This window comes from Empidonax traillii, unplaced genomic scaffold, assembly GCF_003031625.1.
Source record: "Empidonax traillii isolate 1590-97213 ecotype Southwest subspecies unplaced genomic scaffold, ASM303162v1 scaffold159:size1039807, whole genome shotgun sequence".
Classification (NCBI taxonomy): Eukaryota; Metazoa; Chordata; class Aves; order Passeriformes; family Tyrannidae; genus Empidonax; species Empidonax traillii.
In genome coordinates, this window is record NW_020955352.1 from 364,471 (window position 1) to 378,705 (window position 14,235).

The 14,235-nt window shown below is 43.0% G+C and overlaps 2 protein-coding genes across 2 annotated transcripts in view; both read right to left on the bottom strand.

The window, feature by feature from the left end:
* The window catches only part of CHADL (chondroadherin like), a 7,481-nt gene extending 7,240 nt beyond the window's left edge, over window positions 1-241 (bottom strand). The window contains exon 1 of the mRNA XM_027885025.1: window positions 176-241. Within this exon, the coding sequence (XP_027740826.1) occupies window positions 176-241 (66 nt within the window). The remainder of the gene's footprint in view (window positions 1-175) is intronic.
* Window positions 242-1,141: 900 nt separating this feature from the next.
* RANGAP1 (Ran GTPase activating protein 1) overlaps window positions 1,142-14,235 on the bottom strand; it is a 21,334-nt gene continuing 8,240 nt past the window's right edge. Inside the window, exons 8-17 of the mRNA XM_027885026.1 lie at window positions 13,285-13,443; window positions 13,005-13,118; window positions 11,616-11,715; window positions 10,842-10,926; window positions 10,294-10,441; window positions 9,688-9,801; window positions 9,248-9,350; window positions 8,333-8,421; window positions 6,344-6,465; window positions 1,142-1,984 (exon numbers count right to left, since the gene is read on the bottom strand). Of these exons, the coding sequence (XP_027740827.1) occupies window positions 1,915-1,984; window positions 6,344-6,465; window positions 8,333-8,421; window positions 9,248-9,350; window positions 9,688-9,801; window positions 10,294-10,441; window positions 10,842-10,926; window positions 11,616-11,715; window positions 13,005-13,118; window positions 13,285-13,443 (1,104 nt within the window). The 3' untranslated portion in view covers window positions 1,142-1,914. The remainder of the gene's footprint in view (window positions 1,985-6,343; window positions 6,466-8,332; window positions 8,422-9,247; window positions 9,351-9,687; window positions 9,802-10,293; window positions 10,442-10,841; window positions 10,927-11,615; window positions 11,716-13,004; window positions 13,119-13,284; window positions 13,444-14,235) is intronic.

Here is a 14,235-nt window from a genome sequence, read left to right on the forward strand (position 1 = left end):
AAAAAAAAAAAAAAAAAACAAACCTGGAAGAGATCAACCTCCCACACTTGTCCTGCTTCAATGGCTTGGCAACTCAAAGCTTGTCGCCCAGGTTTTCCCCACGACCTGGTCCAGGGGTCCTTGTGCAAGCAGCCTTTCCAGGTTCCTTGCACACAACATGCTCCATGGGACCTACTGCAGGTGGCCTCACGTAGAGCGTGACCCCTTGGTTTGGGTTCCGCATCACCTTCCTCTTCTCCATGACTGTCCTCCACAGCAGACGAACAAAAAGAGCAGCAAGACGCCAGGAAGCTTCAAAAATAGCTACAGTGGGTTCAAGACTTACAGAAACTACAGATTCTTTTATGTCTCAGCTTTGCCCTCGAGCTTACTGCAAAATTTAATAAGGATGGGATGAGGTGAAGGAAGCAGAGCTCAGCTTGCAGTGATTGAAATTCCTGTAGGTGCAGTTGATTTTTACCAATTTGGACACCGAGGAGTTCCAGCTTCAGTCAAAGAAACTGGAAGAAAATGCATTTTGGTCTTAGCCTTAGGGCAATTTCTTTTTAATGAGGGGACACTGCTCTCACCCGAAGGCCAGCACTTTGCCAGCCAGAATGGTGAGAGACACTGCTTTCCTGAGTCTGCCGGATCACGGCCACGCCAAACTTCCCCCAGCCATGCCATTTCACCAGTGGGGTACACTCTGCCAGTTGCAGTACACGTTGCATCCCACAACAAAGGAACAGCTAACTCTGTTTCCTTGACTTCTTTCTGGAACTATTTATACTGCATGTTGATGGTAAGGGAGGATGAACAGTCTCTAACTGAAAACAAATGAGGGAAGGAATAACTCTTTGCTACTTTAAGAGATGTGTTGATTCTCACAGGCTTGAAAGAAGGAGGGAGCAGGACCAGACTCTGAGCTTGTGTGCTCAGGAGCAGTACAGACAGGTGCCACAAACTCGTATAGGCATGTGGACAATCCTCCAGACAGATTTAGGGACATCTACTGCTACTTGTTCAGTGCAAGAAGGCGACGCAGCCCTACCCAAGAATGACCAGCACAGGCTTCTCTCTCTCCATGTTCTTACACATCCTCAGCTTTCAAACTTGTGAACAGTCCCAGTGTTTTGCGAAGGGAGGAGAAAGGGAACACATATTCCACAGGGATTTCATGGATTGTATTAATTTCCAAACCAAGCCTATTTTAATTAGGGAGAGAAGAGAAAGGGCAGGAAGAGGGAACGACACAGGCAACTTCAAAAAAATTTACAATAAAATATGTTTGCTCCCCTAAGCAATGGCCACCAGTGTCAGCCACACTACACAAATATTCCAAGCCACAGCAGAAGGGGAAGGGGTATGTTAAAATACAAATCAACCACACACTGCCTTTGACAAATGGACTTGAAAGAAGAACCAAAGGGGAGCACACCTCACCCTCTGACCCATGAGCAGCATTCCCCTGGCCTAGGGAAGCAGGGACAGTGGCAGCAGCAGCAGCACAGCCTCCCTCTGGCACAGTGCTGAATGCTATCAGGCAGGAGTCAAAGTCCAGTGAAATAAAATAAAATGCACAATTGGGTTGATCGGGAGGGGAGCACTTCCGGGCCCCGTGTTAGTCTTGGCACACCCTTGCTAATGCAACCAAAATGGAGAACTCTTCAATTCATGCTGAGCTCACAGGAGCACGGACTTATTTTAGCATAAGCACCTGCCCTACAGACCAGGGAGTCACTCTAGAGGTGTAGGAAGACAATTCAGCAGGATTTTTCCAAGTTTATGAAAGAAGAGGAAGGACAGACTTCCTACAGGGAAAGAAGAAAAAAAGGACAGCATGTCTGTATGGGCTCTGGGATCCTCTGCCACCACGTGGCTCCAAGTTCTCTGCTGACAACAGTCCTATGAGGAGAGAAGGGCACATCTCGTCTCTTACAGCTGGTGGAGAGTTTGCAAGAGCATGTGGCGAGCAAATGAGCAGGAGTCAAGAGCACGGTGTGGTCTGTGGAAAGAGGAAAGACACATTTAAAATACTGAATTTAAGAACTGCTTTGTATCTGACTCTGAGTGAGCAAATAAACACTATTTCCAATGCACTGGGCTTGCATGCCCAAAAAACCTACAACTTTTGCCCTCAGTTATCTCTTCTGAAACCATTCTGTCATTGCTGTCCAGATCACTGTTTCCCATTCAGAGCTTGTTGTGGAAAACTCTCTCTCTGTTGCTGAATCCAAGTCAGGAAGACAATGACAAGAATCTGAACATTTATTTCCAAGAGCAAAAGCCTATATATACGACTTATCTCTGCAGCCTAGTGTTTCATTTTGGGTAGAATGACGTGGGTGGGGGTGGAAACCCCATCCCCTCTCTTCTGGGAATAGGATTTTCCATGAAGATTCACTGTTTAGGGCCCCAAAACACAGAAGACAACCCTGCTCACACTCAAATCTGTCCTCACCATGTCATCTGCTACCTATAGCCTGAAGGTGACTTTGGTCTCAGGGCTTTTTGAGTCTTTGAAAGAGGCAACATAACCTCCTGTCCCCTCTCCCCTGAGGTCAAGTAACACCTGACTGGCTTTGCTGAGGCACCTTTCAGGGTACCTTACAAACAGCCCACAGAACCTACAGAACAGCACCCGAAAGGGCCTGTCACAGAGGCTGCAATAACAAAGTCTAAATCACACAGAATAATCTGCTCCTTGAAATTAAACAACGGAAATACAGCAGGGTTAACACGAGGGTAAGTGCCCCTAACATTCCCATTGCCTCCCAGTAACATATATTTCTCTTTCTACAGGCTAATTGCTGGCTAAGCATCACTAAAACGTTTAACAGTCTCTATCCATCCATTAGGGAACTTCCTCCAAAGAATGTTAATCCAATGTTTTCTACTGTTCTAGGAGGGGAAATCATTAATTTTACCTCTCTCCCACCCCACCATAGCAAAATAACCTTTAACAATGAATAGCAGTGAAGCCTACTCAATTTGGCAAAGTAGGGTGAGCTGAAATAAAGAATGGAATATTTAGGAAGGAGCAAGGAGTTCACCTCTGGGTTTACAGCACAAGAACAATAGCTTGCAGAGGTTGTTTGGTACAGCACTCCATGTCTGCTGCAGTTTAACAGAAGCACATCCTGGAGAAGATTTAACCCTTTTTATTCCCTCAAGAGCCATTCAACGCCCCACACTGAACACACAGTGTCCCAAAATTACAGCTAGGGATTTATCTTTAAAGTGGCTGGGTGAGCTATTTCAGCCATCACCTTTGGAAGACCCAGCCCTGTTTGCTAGGAGCAGGCTGCTTCCATCCAGGCAGATGCCCAGTTTTCAAAATAGAGAACCTGAACTGCTGATGTTGACCACAGCCAAGCTCCCTCAGCCTCCACTCCTAACACCAAGCCTCCTCTAACACTACAAGCCTCCTTATTTGCTGTGGAGTCAAACTGCCTGCCACTCTGTGCTGCAGAACGCTGAAAGAGGCCAGTGATGTGATGCAATTCAAAGAGCAGCACTTAAAAAAAAAAACAAAACAAAACACAACCAAACAACAACCCCACCACCTCCAGCAAGTCACAACTGGGCAGGCAGGCATCCACACACTTCCAGTGTTTCCAGCTGAAAAGTAATGCAAAAGCACATGTGGATTCACAGCACCCTCTTGTGTCCAAAAAAACCGAAGTGAGGCCTGACAGCAGCAGAGTAAGATGGATGTTGCTTATAGTCTGTATCCATAATTTTATAATTACCCAATAGAGAACACTGCCTACATCATCAAATGTCACAAAAGAAAGGAGGCAAATTACTACTCCCACAGGCCCTTGCAGCAAAAGGCAGCAGAGCTCTAGCCTAGGCAGTTACAGGAACTTTACAGCTCTAGCAGCCCAAAAGAGCTAACTGCAACCCAAAAAGGGAAAAATTAGAAAACAGCACAAAAATGGTGTTTTCTGCAAGTGCAGGAATCATGGGTTCAATAGAGTAGAAGCAGATTTGTTGCAGAAACAGAGCCCAGATGAGTTCTGGATACTACTAGTTTAACCAGTTGGAGGTTTAAGAATAGGACGGACTTAACTCTGACTGAAATCCAAGAAGAGACCAGGAGTGGAGGTTAACTGAGAAGCTGTGTGTCAGTTGTGGCTGGAATAGAGGCAATTTTCTTCACAGTAGCTGATAGGGGGCTGTGTTTTGACTTTGTGCTGGAAACAGTTGTTGTATTTAAGGATTTAAGAGCTGTTCTCCTTGTTCCCTTAGGGAAAGCATTTAAAGAAATGCATATATTTATGTAAAACCAAGGTATATTGCTTGTATACACTATGGACTTCATTATGCTGCACAGGACATAAGTTTCCCCTATAACACACCTTAAAAGACTGGGGTTTGCAAATCAAAGCTTCAGCTCCAAGAATTGCATAGCACCAGGGACACTGCAGGCTTGGCATCAGCGCCACAGACAGGCAGAGAGATCTGCCTTCTACTGTGAGAGGCTCTTGGCTCTCACTCAGCTTCTACAGAACCTTTGAGCAATCCCACACTCTCAGAGACTCCTCTCTTGTACTTGCAGTGAAATGCTGGCTCTGGAATCAATGGGATTTTTGTTGATGGATGAATTAAAACCAGAACTGAACTTTTATTTTGTCACATACAGCATCATGCACAGCTGAAAAACACTTATTGGGAGAGGCCTACATTCACACATACTGGGAGAGGGGTGACAAGTGTCTTTTGTGAGCAAAATTTGTTTAGAAGGACACATCAAGTTGAGTTAAGAGGCTACTCTAGGCACGGGTACCTGACATGAGCGATTAGAACAGTCAAATGCCCTGAATCAAAGTCCCTTTTTCTGTACTCTTAGCTCCCAGCCATTTAAATTCTGGTTTGAGGGCTGGGCCTTGATCAACAAGCAAGATCACAGGCACTGGCAACAATGTAGGAAACAGCAGTAATCCAGTGATCTGTCTGGAAATTTCACATGGAAAGTCCTGATACTTCTTGCTTAAATAATGATTGGGCTGGGAAGTACATTTGTTCAATTGGTAAAGCACATGATCGTTGGCTTGTAACTGCCTTATTCTTAACCTGATCAAGACAAAGAGAAATTTTCCATGAGAAGGGCCTCCAGGTTAGCATCTGCACAGGTGTAAACAAGGTATTTTATTCTCCCCAGACTGACCTTAGCACGACTGGTGGTTATGGACACAAACCACTGCCAGACATCAGCTTTGACAGCTTCAGCCATACCAGTGCTCAGAAAAATTCTTCCCTCCCCCCATCACAAATGGCCAGCTTCCCAAGACAGACTACCAATACTTTACTGCATTCCTATTGCCCGTGTTTCATACTGACCACAAGTACCTGATGCCTCCACTTCTCATCAGCAAGAGATCCTAAGCATCTGCATATAATGCACATACCACAAAATTCAGGAAGGCTTAAGCCTCATTCTGGAACCTGTTACAAAGCTGCCCTCACCCTACGTGGCACGTGGTCCATGCTGAGCCAAACAGCTACCAAGCTCCAAAGGGATGTCAGACCTCTGCTGGTTTTGCCTAAATTGGCATTTTTGGACTGCTTCTCCTCTTGACTTCTGAATAGCAGTATGTTATCCTTCCTGTCCTGAGGAAAGGTCTATTTGGTGTTTTTTTTTTTTTTTATCTCTCAAGTCTCATTAATGCTGAAGTTCACACTGATTTAAGCCAGAAGAGGTACAGTCTCCATAGCCATTTAATACATTAAAGCTAAAGCTGGTGGGGGCAGGGGTTGATTCTATACCTATAGTAGAAATAACATTAAATACAGGTAGGCAATAAAAGAAGCTTCTTCAATATTTACGCTCCCAATTTAGTTCCCAGAAAAATCACTAACTTTGTTGCTGTCACAGTAGGAAGTTTCTTTTCGAAACAAATTCAGTCTTTGTGTTTTGCAGTGCTTTCATCTGCTGGTGTTCAGTGTCACACAGCATGACAATTCTGGTAGAGCTCTGCTGACCCTCGTACTCAGAAAGATGATTTGGAAGGCACAGTTAGATCCAGTGTGCTCACAGTTCACTCAAGCAGTGGCCAGAAACCCAGCAGGTTTCCTTAAGCTCAAAACACTTCTTCTATGACAGGAACTAGCAGTATCTGCTTCAGAGCCACTTTGTGGCAAAGCCAACTTCCCACTATTCATTCTTTAGGATCAATTTTTTTTTTGTTTGTTTACTCTGAACCTCACATACTGGAGTAAACAAGATAAAAAGGAGAGGCCCATTAAACTATCAATCCTCAATTTCCGTGTTTTATCAGAACAGTTTGCACATAGCTATTAACTCCAAGAGTTTCACTAGCTCCCATGGAGAAAACCGCAAGGCAAGTACAATACTCACTTTGTGACAAAAGCAGAGAGAACTGGGGCCAGGGATTTAGGGAAATAATCCTGTTGGACCATATGGTTCAAGGTCATAAGAATACCATAAAGGCTCGGAACAGCTTTGATTTTCTCTTCACTCTGAGAAATGGACAAGAAGATCAAGTCAGAAATCAGACAATCACAATTTTATCTAAACCACTGTAATTCACAGAAGGACTGAAATTCTCTGTTGAATAAAGTGTTCCCATACATTGTAGCAGAGAAAGATGGTCACTAGATAAAGTGCAATGTTCCACAACACAAAGGTAGCCAATTCCACAGACTCCTAGCACTTGAAATAAAGTATCAAGAATATTCTAGTACTTATCAATTGACAGCAGTACTAATGGGGAAAGGGAAGTGGTGAACTTGCAAGTGAAACAGCCAAATCTTCTCAGAGGTCCTGTGTCAAAGTGTTCTCCTATGGAACATCACCAGACTTCAATCCATAAAGAATTCAGTTGCCTTAATAACAGTTTTCTCTTGTATTATGCTGTTGCTTATTTTTATACCATCTTCAGCTCTTTGACAGGCTTCTCCTAGAACTTGATGCAGTATTCCCAAAACTGGTTTTAATTGTTTACAAGATAAAACCAATAGTCATCCCCCTGCTTACATGATGCATAAGTTATTCTTGCTCGTAATGTGACACTAACCTACATGCCCCAACTCTTACGCTGCTTTTATTTCCCTGCTGCCATTCTGACAAAACCCTTCATTCTGCAGACAGGATCTAGACCTGTGTTCCTAGGAGTATGACCTCAGAGTGCATGGTGCTAGGAGTATCTGTGGCTCACGTGCTTCCATCTATGTAGGACAGAAAATGGAGTACACTCCCTCTCCACACATCAAGGACTGTTGAATTAGGCATATCACGGTCAGCTGGCTGATCCTCAAGGGCTTTATTATCAAAGCCACTTCCTGGCCTGAAAGAACTCCCCTGGAGCACAGGTCTGTGCTTTGTGCCTCATGCATATTTGCTATTTTCCATACGGGGCAGAGGTAGGTGGCAGTTTCCAAAACAGACATTCTGCAGAACAAAATACCACCTCAGATTCTGTTGACCTTCCTAAGAAGCAGGAAGCACAGTGTTGGTCCAACATACAATAAACACAGGGAGAAGCTAAACTGATTTTTAGGAAAATAAGATCTATCCATGCATGTCAAGAGTCGTCTGTACCCCAAGCTGGGTATCAGCAGAAGGACATCCATAGACCTATTTAATAGCAGGCCGCTATAACAGATCATGGCTACTCTGTAGTTTAGAATTGTCTTGGCCCAAGTTTCCATTCTCAGCTTCCAAGCATTGAGACAGTGAGAAATATTAATGCCTGCAGCACAAGCAAGCAAAGGTGTTTTAAGTCTGCAGACAGAACCTCTCCCCAGTCACCTCACTCAAAGTAAAGCTACAGGTATTCTAATGTAATTCACAGGTTTCCTCCTGACCTTCCAGCTTTTCTTGCTAAAGTTTATTCTCTGTAACTACATATTTCACATTAGCATTTAGCAAAGAGACTCCAAAGCATGAAGTTGTACACTACTGATCTGGCATGAATAACTGGATACATGTTTCTGAGCAGTGCTATCAAGAAGTGCCCTCAAGGACTAATAATAATGTCAATTAACTAATAATATTGTAGATTAGACTCCTGGACATAGCTTTTTATAGACACCATAGTCCAGCAGCAGCACTACTGCCTCACCTGGCCCTCTCTGCCTTTAGGGGATGACTGAGAATGCAGAGCACATTAAGCAGAAGACATACAGAGAGGTGACATGTCCTTCATCCTAATGCAACCTTGCAATTTGCAGTTTCTGCTGGACCTGCAGACTTCCATTGTCCCTGGGCATCAGGCATGCACAGGCACCCAGCTGCTTCCATGGCAACATAATTACCCAAAACTCAGCCAGTCTGGTCTTCAACGGCCTAAACAGACCATAACTTAACTCTTTCCTGCTTCCTCACCTTAAGTAGTCCCATGTGGATCAAAAGGTTTGTGATGAATGCATCTGAATTAAATGTGGCAGAACTGAAGGCTTTTTTCATCAAGGCATCTAAAAATAAATAAGCACATTATATTAAATACAGAAAAAGGACATTTATGGGTTTTAAGGTTAAAGATTGATCATACAGAAACTCGAGGAATATCAGCTGTTAAAAGAGTTTTGGGACATAACACTTAAGATTTCCATTGTCTCTGCAGGGACTAGGTATAATCTCTGAAACACTTAGAAAGATAAAAAAGTCCCAGTCCTTAAGTAAAGGAAGAAAAAAACCAACTAAATGCCTAGAATCGTTTGGAAATTCCTGTTTCCAAGCAAGAATGTGAAGGAATAACTATTTAGTCCACACACTAATCAAACCTAACCCAAATTCTTGCTCCACAATATACTGTGAAAAACAGTCCCTTGTCTGAACATCGTTTCTGTGCCTTGGCCCCCATCGGAAATCTTTGCTTCCTGAAAAAATTCAAGATGTCTGACTGACAAAGACATCAACTAGGGGGTCTCTATGCTCTTGTAATGCTACAACGGGGAGGCTCATTCCTGCAAAATGCTTTTTAAATAAAGAGCCTTGAAAAAGTGACTGACCTTGGAACACAGAACTACTGGCTACGGACAGCCTGGCATCAAGGAGATGCAGGAAGGGCAGCAAAGGTCCACTACAACAGCAGCTATAACAGACAATCATCGCCAAGCTTTCGCAGCATAGGATATGTTAAGTTCAGAATGAATCTCTGCTTTCACTCCACACAGTGTGGCACAGCTCAGTACTTTGTTATCTGCCAGGGACAAAAAGGCCCAGCGGCTCGCCCACAGGGCAGTGGTGTCCTTGGCACTGGAGCAGGTCACACCACAAAGTGAAGAAAGGCACAGTCACCTGTTGTTTCATGCACTGCTGTTTTCACTGGGGCTTCATCTTTGAAGACTGATGATATCCTTAGGAGAGTTGCAACTACTTTCTCTACATCAGATGTATCTGTCTGAAAGAGAAAAAAAAAAAAAAAAGAAATCAGTTCACCGCTCATCAGCTACAGAACATGGGTCTCTGCTAGGGTTGTGGCAAGAATTACAGCCTTCAAGTGACTGACATCAGCTTTGCCTCGGCCACACCACAAAGCCAAAGCAACAGAAACAAGATTACTATGTAGAAACTCTGATGCCAGTATAAGCATTAACTGCATCATCTGCTTTCATAAGGTTCCTTGGGATCGCTGGAGAGAAGATGCAAAACTAGGTCTCAAAAGAAAGTTATCACCTCTGGGGAATAAATAATTCTGAGAGAAAAAAAAATCAAGCACAGATGACCATCTCCCCTACCTGCTGAGCTATCAGCACAGAGCACTTTGGTCCTAGTCGCAGCAGCTTCTCTGGTGATGGGAAAGCAAGGAATGTGGCAACATCCACAGGAGGAGATGGCACTGGAGTTGAAGCCTGAAACAGACAGAATCCATCTCAAGTTCATTCCTGGAAATAAATAAATTGATTCAACAAAGGCACATGGGACACATCAGGACACAGCCACATCTGTTCTGTTTGAAAATTGTTTGAGGTTGACACGAGCCCAGAGTTGGAACAGCCAGAATATGCTGGCACAGCTGCATGGCACTGCATGTACGAGGTTCCTACCACTTTCTGAACATGGGAAGACTCTTTCCACCTGTGTGCTGTTACAACCACTACTCAGCCTTTCCTTCCACGCATGTGTACACATGCACGCTTTTTCAATACTTTCACACTTTTTTACATTTTTCAAGTAACCCATTTTCTTAATTTCCTGAATGTTCTCCCTGTTACAACAGTAGCAGCTCCTGCAGGAATGTGAATACCCGTCAGCACTTCAAGTTCAGACTCACTCTAGGTCTCATTTCCTCCTTTACTCTCCTCCAGTTGAGGAAACAGGAATCCATCTGGAAGTAAGTTTACCTGTGAATCAATAATCTTCTTAGGTGTCAGTGACTCCTGTTCTTCCTCTCCTCTCTCCTTCAGCTGTTGCTGTTCCTCCTCCTCCTCTTCCTCTTCTTCATCTTCATCCTCATCCTCTTCATCATCATCCTCCTCCCCTTCATCATCACTAAGATTTGAGTGTTACACGTTAATTACACACTTGCAGTTCATGTATACTGGCACTTAACATTTTTTCAAGAACAAGAGAGCAGCCTCTCCTCAAGCCTTACTGCAAGAGGCATATCTCACCTACAACAGACCAAGAGGACACTAAGGTTCCAGTCACACAGTTGACAACAGCAAGAAAAGACTGAGGAACACAATCAACAGCTAATACTAAGGTAAGTCCTTGAATGAAAACAAGACAAGGCATATCCTGCTTATGGAATCCCTTGGCCGTGGCTCCACACTCAGACCAACATCCATCAGCAACGACAGAGTTCTTATTTTATAATGACATAGGTGAAGGGATGTGTTGATGCAAATTGTCAGAAGATTTCTGATTCAAACTCTGGTACCCTGCATACCTCAAAGATCCCAGCACAGCTGCCATATTGAAGCCTTCAAGGATCTCGTGGAGTTGCTCACATACCTCTTCTCCCAGACAGTTACCTAGGTTGATAGAGGAAAGGGAGTAGACTTAACAGATGCGCACAGGTTTGTTCTAGAAGATTTAGCTGTATGTTGTCTATCTTGTTTCTGAAATCAAACAGTTATAGGCCATTTCTGCACAACACATTAGAAACAACACAGACTGCAGTTATCAGAAAGAATCAAACAGTTGTTAAACAAATTTCAGCAGTATTACACAATGGTTAGAGACAAAACCCCCCAATTTTTCAGAGTGTGTTTGAGAGACCGCCTGTTAGTTCTATAAACAGCTCTTGTTCTCAGCGATTCTGACACAAGGACACACAGCACAGCGCCAGTGAAGTGCAGTGACCCAAGGTATGAACAGCAAAAGTCAACAACAGTCAAAGTTCTCACAGAGGTTTTTGTATGGAGTATCTGAGATAGCACTGAATAATTAAAGAGTTTTACTGAAAACAGGTATAGGTATTACTTTAAACTTTCCACCTTATGAAATGTACCAAAAAACTCCTGACTGAGTTTATGGCTTAAGAAAACTTTCAGGATCAAACTGCTTCCTGTCCCAGGGTCATGCAAGTGCAGCTACTTTGAGTACTGTTTTTTAAATGCTGACAACTCAAAGACTACAATATGTGGTTCTGTCAACATTCTTCCTAGTGGTTTCTATCGGAACCAAATGAGAGATACTTGGATCTAGCAAACTTACGTACCATTGAGATCCAACTTCTCCAACTCTGCCTTATCTTCAATAGCTTCAGCAACAGTCAGAGCAGCATCTCGTTTGATTTCACAGAAAGACAAATTCAGTTCCTAAGAAGCAGAAGAACATACATTTGCAGAATTCCTATTAACATCCATCATGCCCATGAACTTCTTGTGCTCACAAGTGTTCTGAAAAGACTCATTTGAAAAGACTCTCAGGAAAAGACGTGTTTTTAATTGAAAATAAAACCTGACACATACTCCTATCTCATACCTGAAAGGGGAATTTTGAAACATGCTGGTGTTAAGGGCAGCACTACAAAAGGTAGCCATTTTAAAATGCCTAGAGATCACTGCTCACCTAAAAGGTAGAAGACATTTCAGTCCTTAGCAATCACCTGATTGGAGATCTTCACTTACTTATCAAGCGTTACAAGAGCACCCCAGAACTCACACTCCAGTAAGTCTAACTGAAGAAAGATAGCTACTGTACTAAATAGACTGCACATTTGCTTTTGACACTTTAGTTGCAAGTTAAGGCCCTCCAAAGACAAGCCATGAGTGGTATTACTTCTGATAAACACAGCCAACAGAGAAACCACGTGCACAGACTAGTAAGACTAAAGTTATTCAACAGGAAGACACCATCCCCCACCACTCCACGTTGTGCTCAATCCTTACCCAAGAAGGGATTTAATATTAACAGCAGAAGGGAAGCAGTCCTTGAACAGAATGAATCAGCTGTGATTACTTCATGTAACCCTCCCTTAACCCTTTCTGCTCTGGAAAAGGGGTTTAACTTCTGGCTGTTCATCTCAATATCTCCATTATTTAAGTTTTCCTGGGAGACTGAGAAACAAATTCCAGTAGAACAAGCAGAAGCCCAAGCAAGGGATCTCATACCACTAAAGACCTACTTCTTTCTATACTAGTTCATACACACAAATAGGTATTAGAACTCAGATGAATTTTTGTCTTTGACTGCAAGATTAGGAATTGTGTTCAGCATCCATCTCAGTGCAGTTATAACTCATGGCAGGTGTTTCTAGAGATCCTAGTTTACTTACATTGACTTGACTTCAGCCTGTCTAGAACGCTGTCAGATTCAAGTCCTGTGGAAATACTGACGTAGGAGGCTGTGGTATTGCCAAAAAAACTAAAAATACTTGGACCTTTGATAGATACCCTAACAAAGGAAAAGCATTAGCTGTATGAACTATGAAATGCTGAGGAGATAACAAGCTGTTCATGAAGAGAGACACTCTTTTCAGTTGGGAACACAGAGCCTGCACCAAAGTGAATCCCACTAATCAGTAGCGGTAGGAGAATGGGCAGAAAAAAACAAAAATGCCGAGTTTTCCATTTCTCAAGAGAGCTGGACAGCAAGAATACAATACCTTTAATTTATGAAGTCCTTCTTTAACAGCATCAGCAATAGCAACAGCACCCTTTGAACGCACCAGGCAGTCTCCAAAGTTGATCACTTCAATCTGCCGAAGCGCCTTCAGAGTCTGAAGAGCAGGACAGCACAAATTTGAAACACACATGCAAGTAAATGAATGTCCTACCACTTCTAGAATGTCATCTTTCCCATCACAGCATGACATGTGGTTCCACTGACCCAAAGGTGCCAATGCTAACTAGACTTACTCAAAGTAACTGCTTAAAACAACTCACCTCTGCCATGGCCACAGCTCCTTTCTCTGTGAAGGTGTTGTCATTCAAGTTTATAACCTTAAGCAGCGGGTTGATAGCAAAGGCCTGGGCCAGTGCTGTTATGCCAGGATGGTTAATTCCATTCTGAGGCATATGGACCTCTTCTAGAGTCCCAATGATCTGGGAAAGGACGCAGATAAAAAACTTGTTAGAAAACATACTTCAACTCAAGAGTATACTGCTCTGCTCTTTAGGATTTGCTTAAAATTGCTCAAGTTTCAAAACTTCATCAGTTCTTCCACAGAGAATTATTTACCAGCAATGATGTCACAAATCTAAGTGAAATTACAGGTTCATGGCAAGTGTCAGATTAACACAAAGCCCTAATTCAAAGAGACACAAGTATCATCCTCCTCCTATGCCTACTCTAGATAACTTAAAACAAGAGTTCTTCACCTGTGGTTCAACAGCACCAAAACAGACCAAACAACATCACTGAACATGGTATTTTTCTAATTAAGATCTATGTTTTGCCCTGACTGCAGAAGCAAACGTGTAAGAAAGTTAGTATGAGCATTTTTTATGGACTAAACAGCGTGTCACAAAACATGGTAATTAATCTCATTTTGGTAGTGCCGTTCAGTCTTAATTCTCCATTAATCACTTCGTTATGCACCTCTGAAGTATTTAAGAAGTCCTATTTCTGCCATGATGCTGATTAGTCAAAAATCACATCAAGACAGTTCTTTAGGGGAAAAAGTATCATTAACACACCTGACAATATGCATTATATTTTGAAAGTAATTTCTAGCAGCAATTGAGGGAAGAAAAGGGAATTAGGTGGCCACAACCACAGCAAATTCTCTTCCTCCTACAGAAGTGAAAGTGGGACAGCGACAGCTAGAGAAAGCTAGGCAGCACTTTGAGCCCTGACCAGATAATCCTAGCAAAAACACTGGGTTGCTCTTGCCA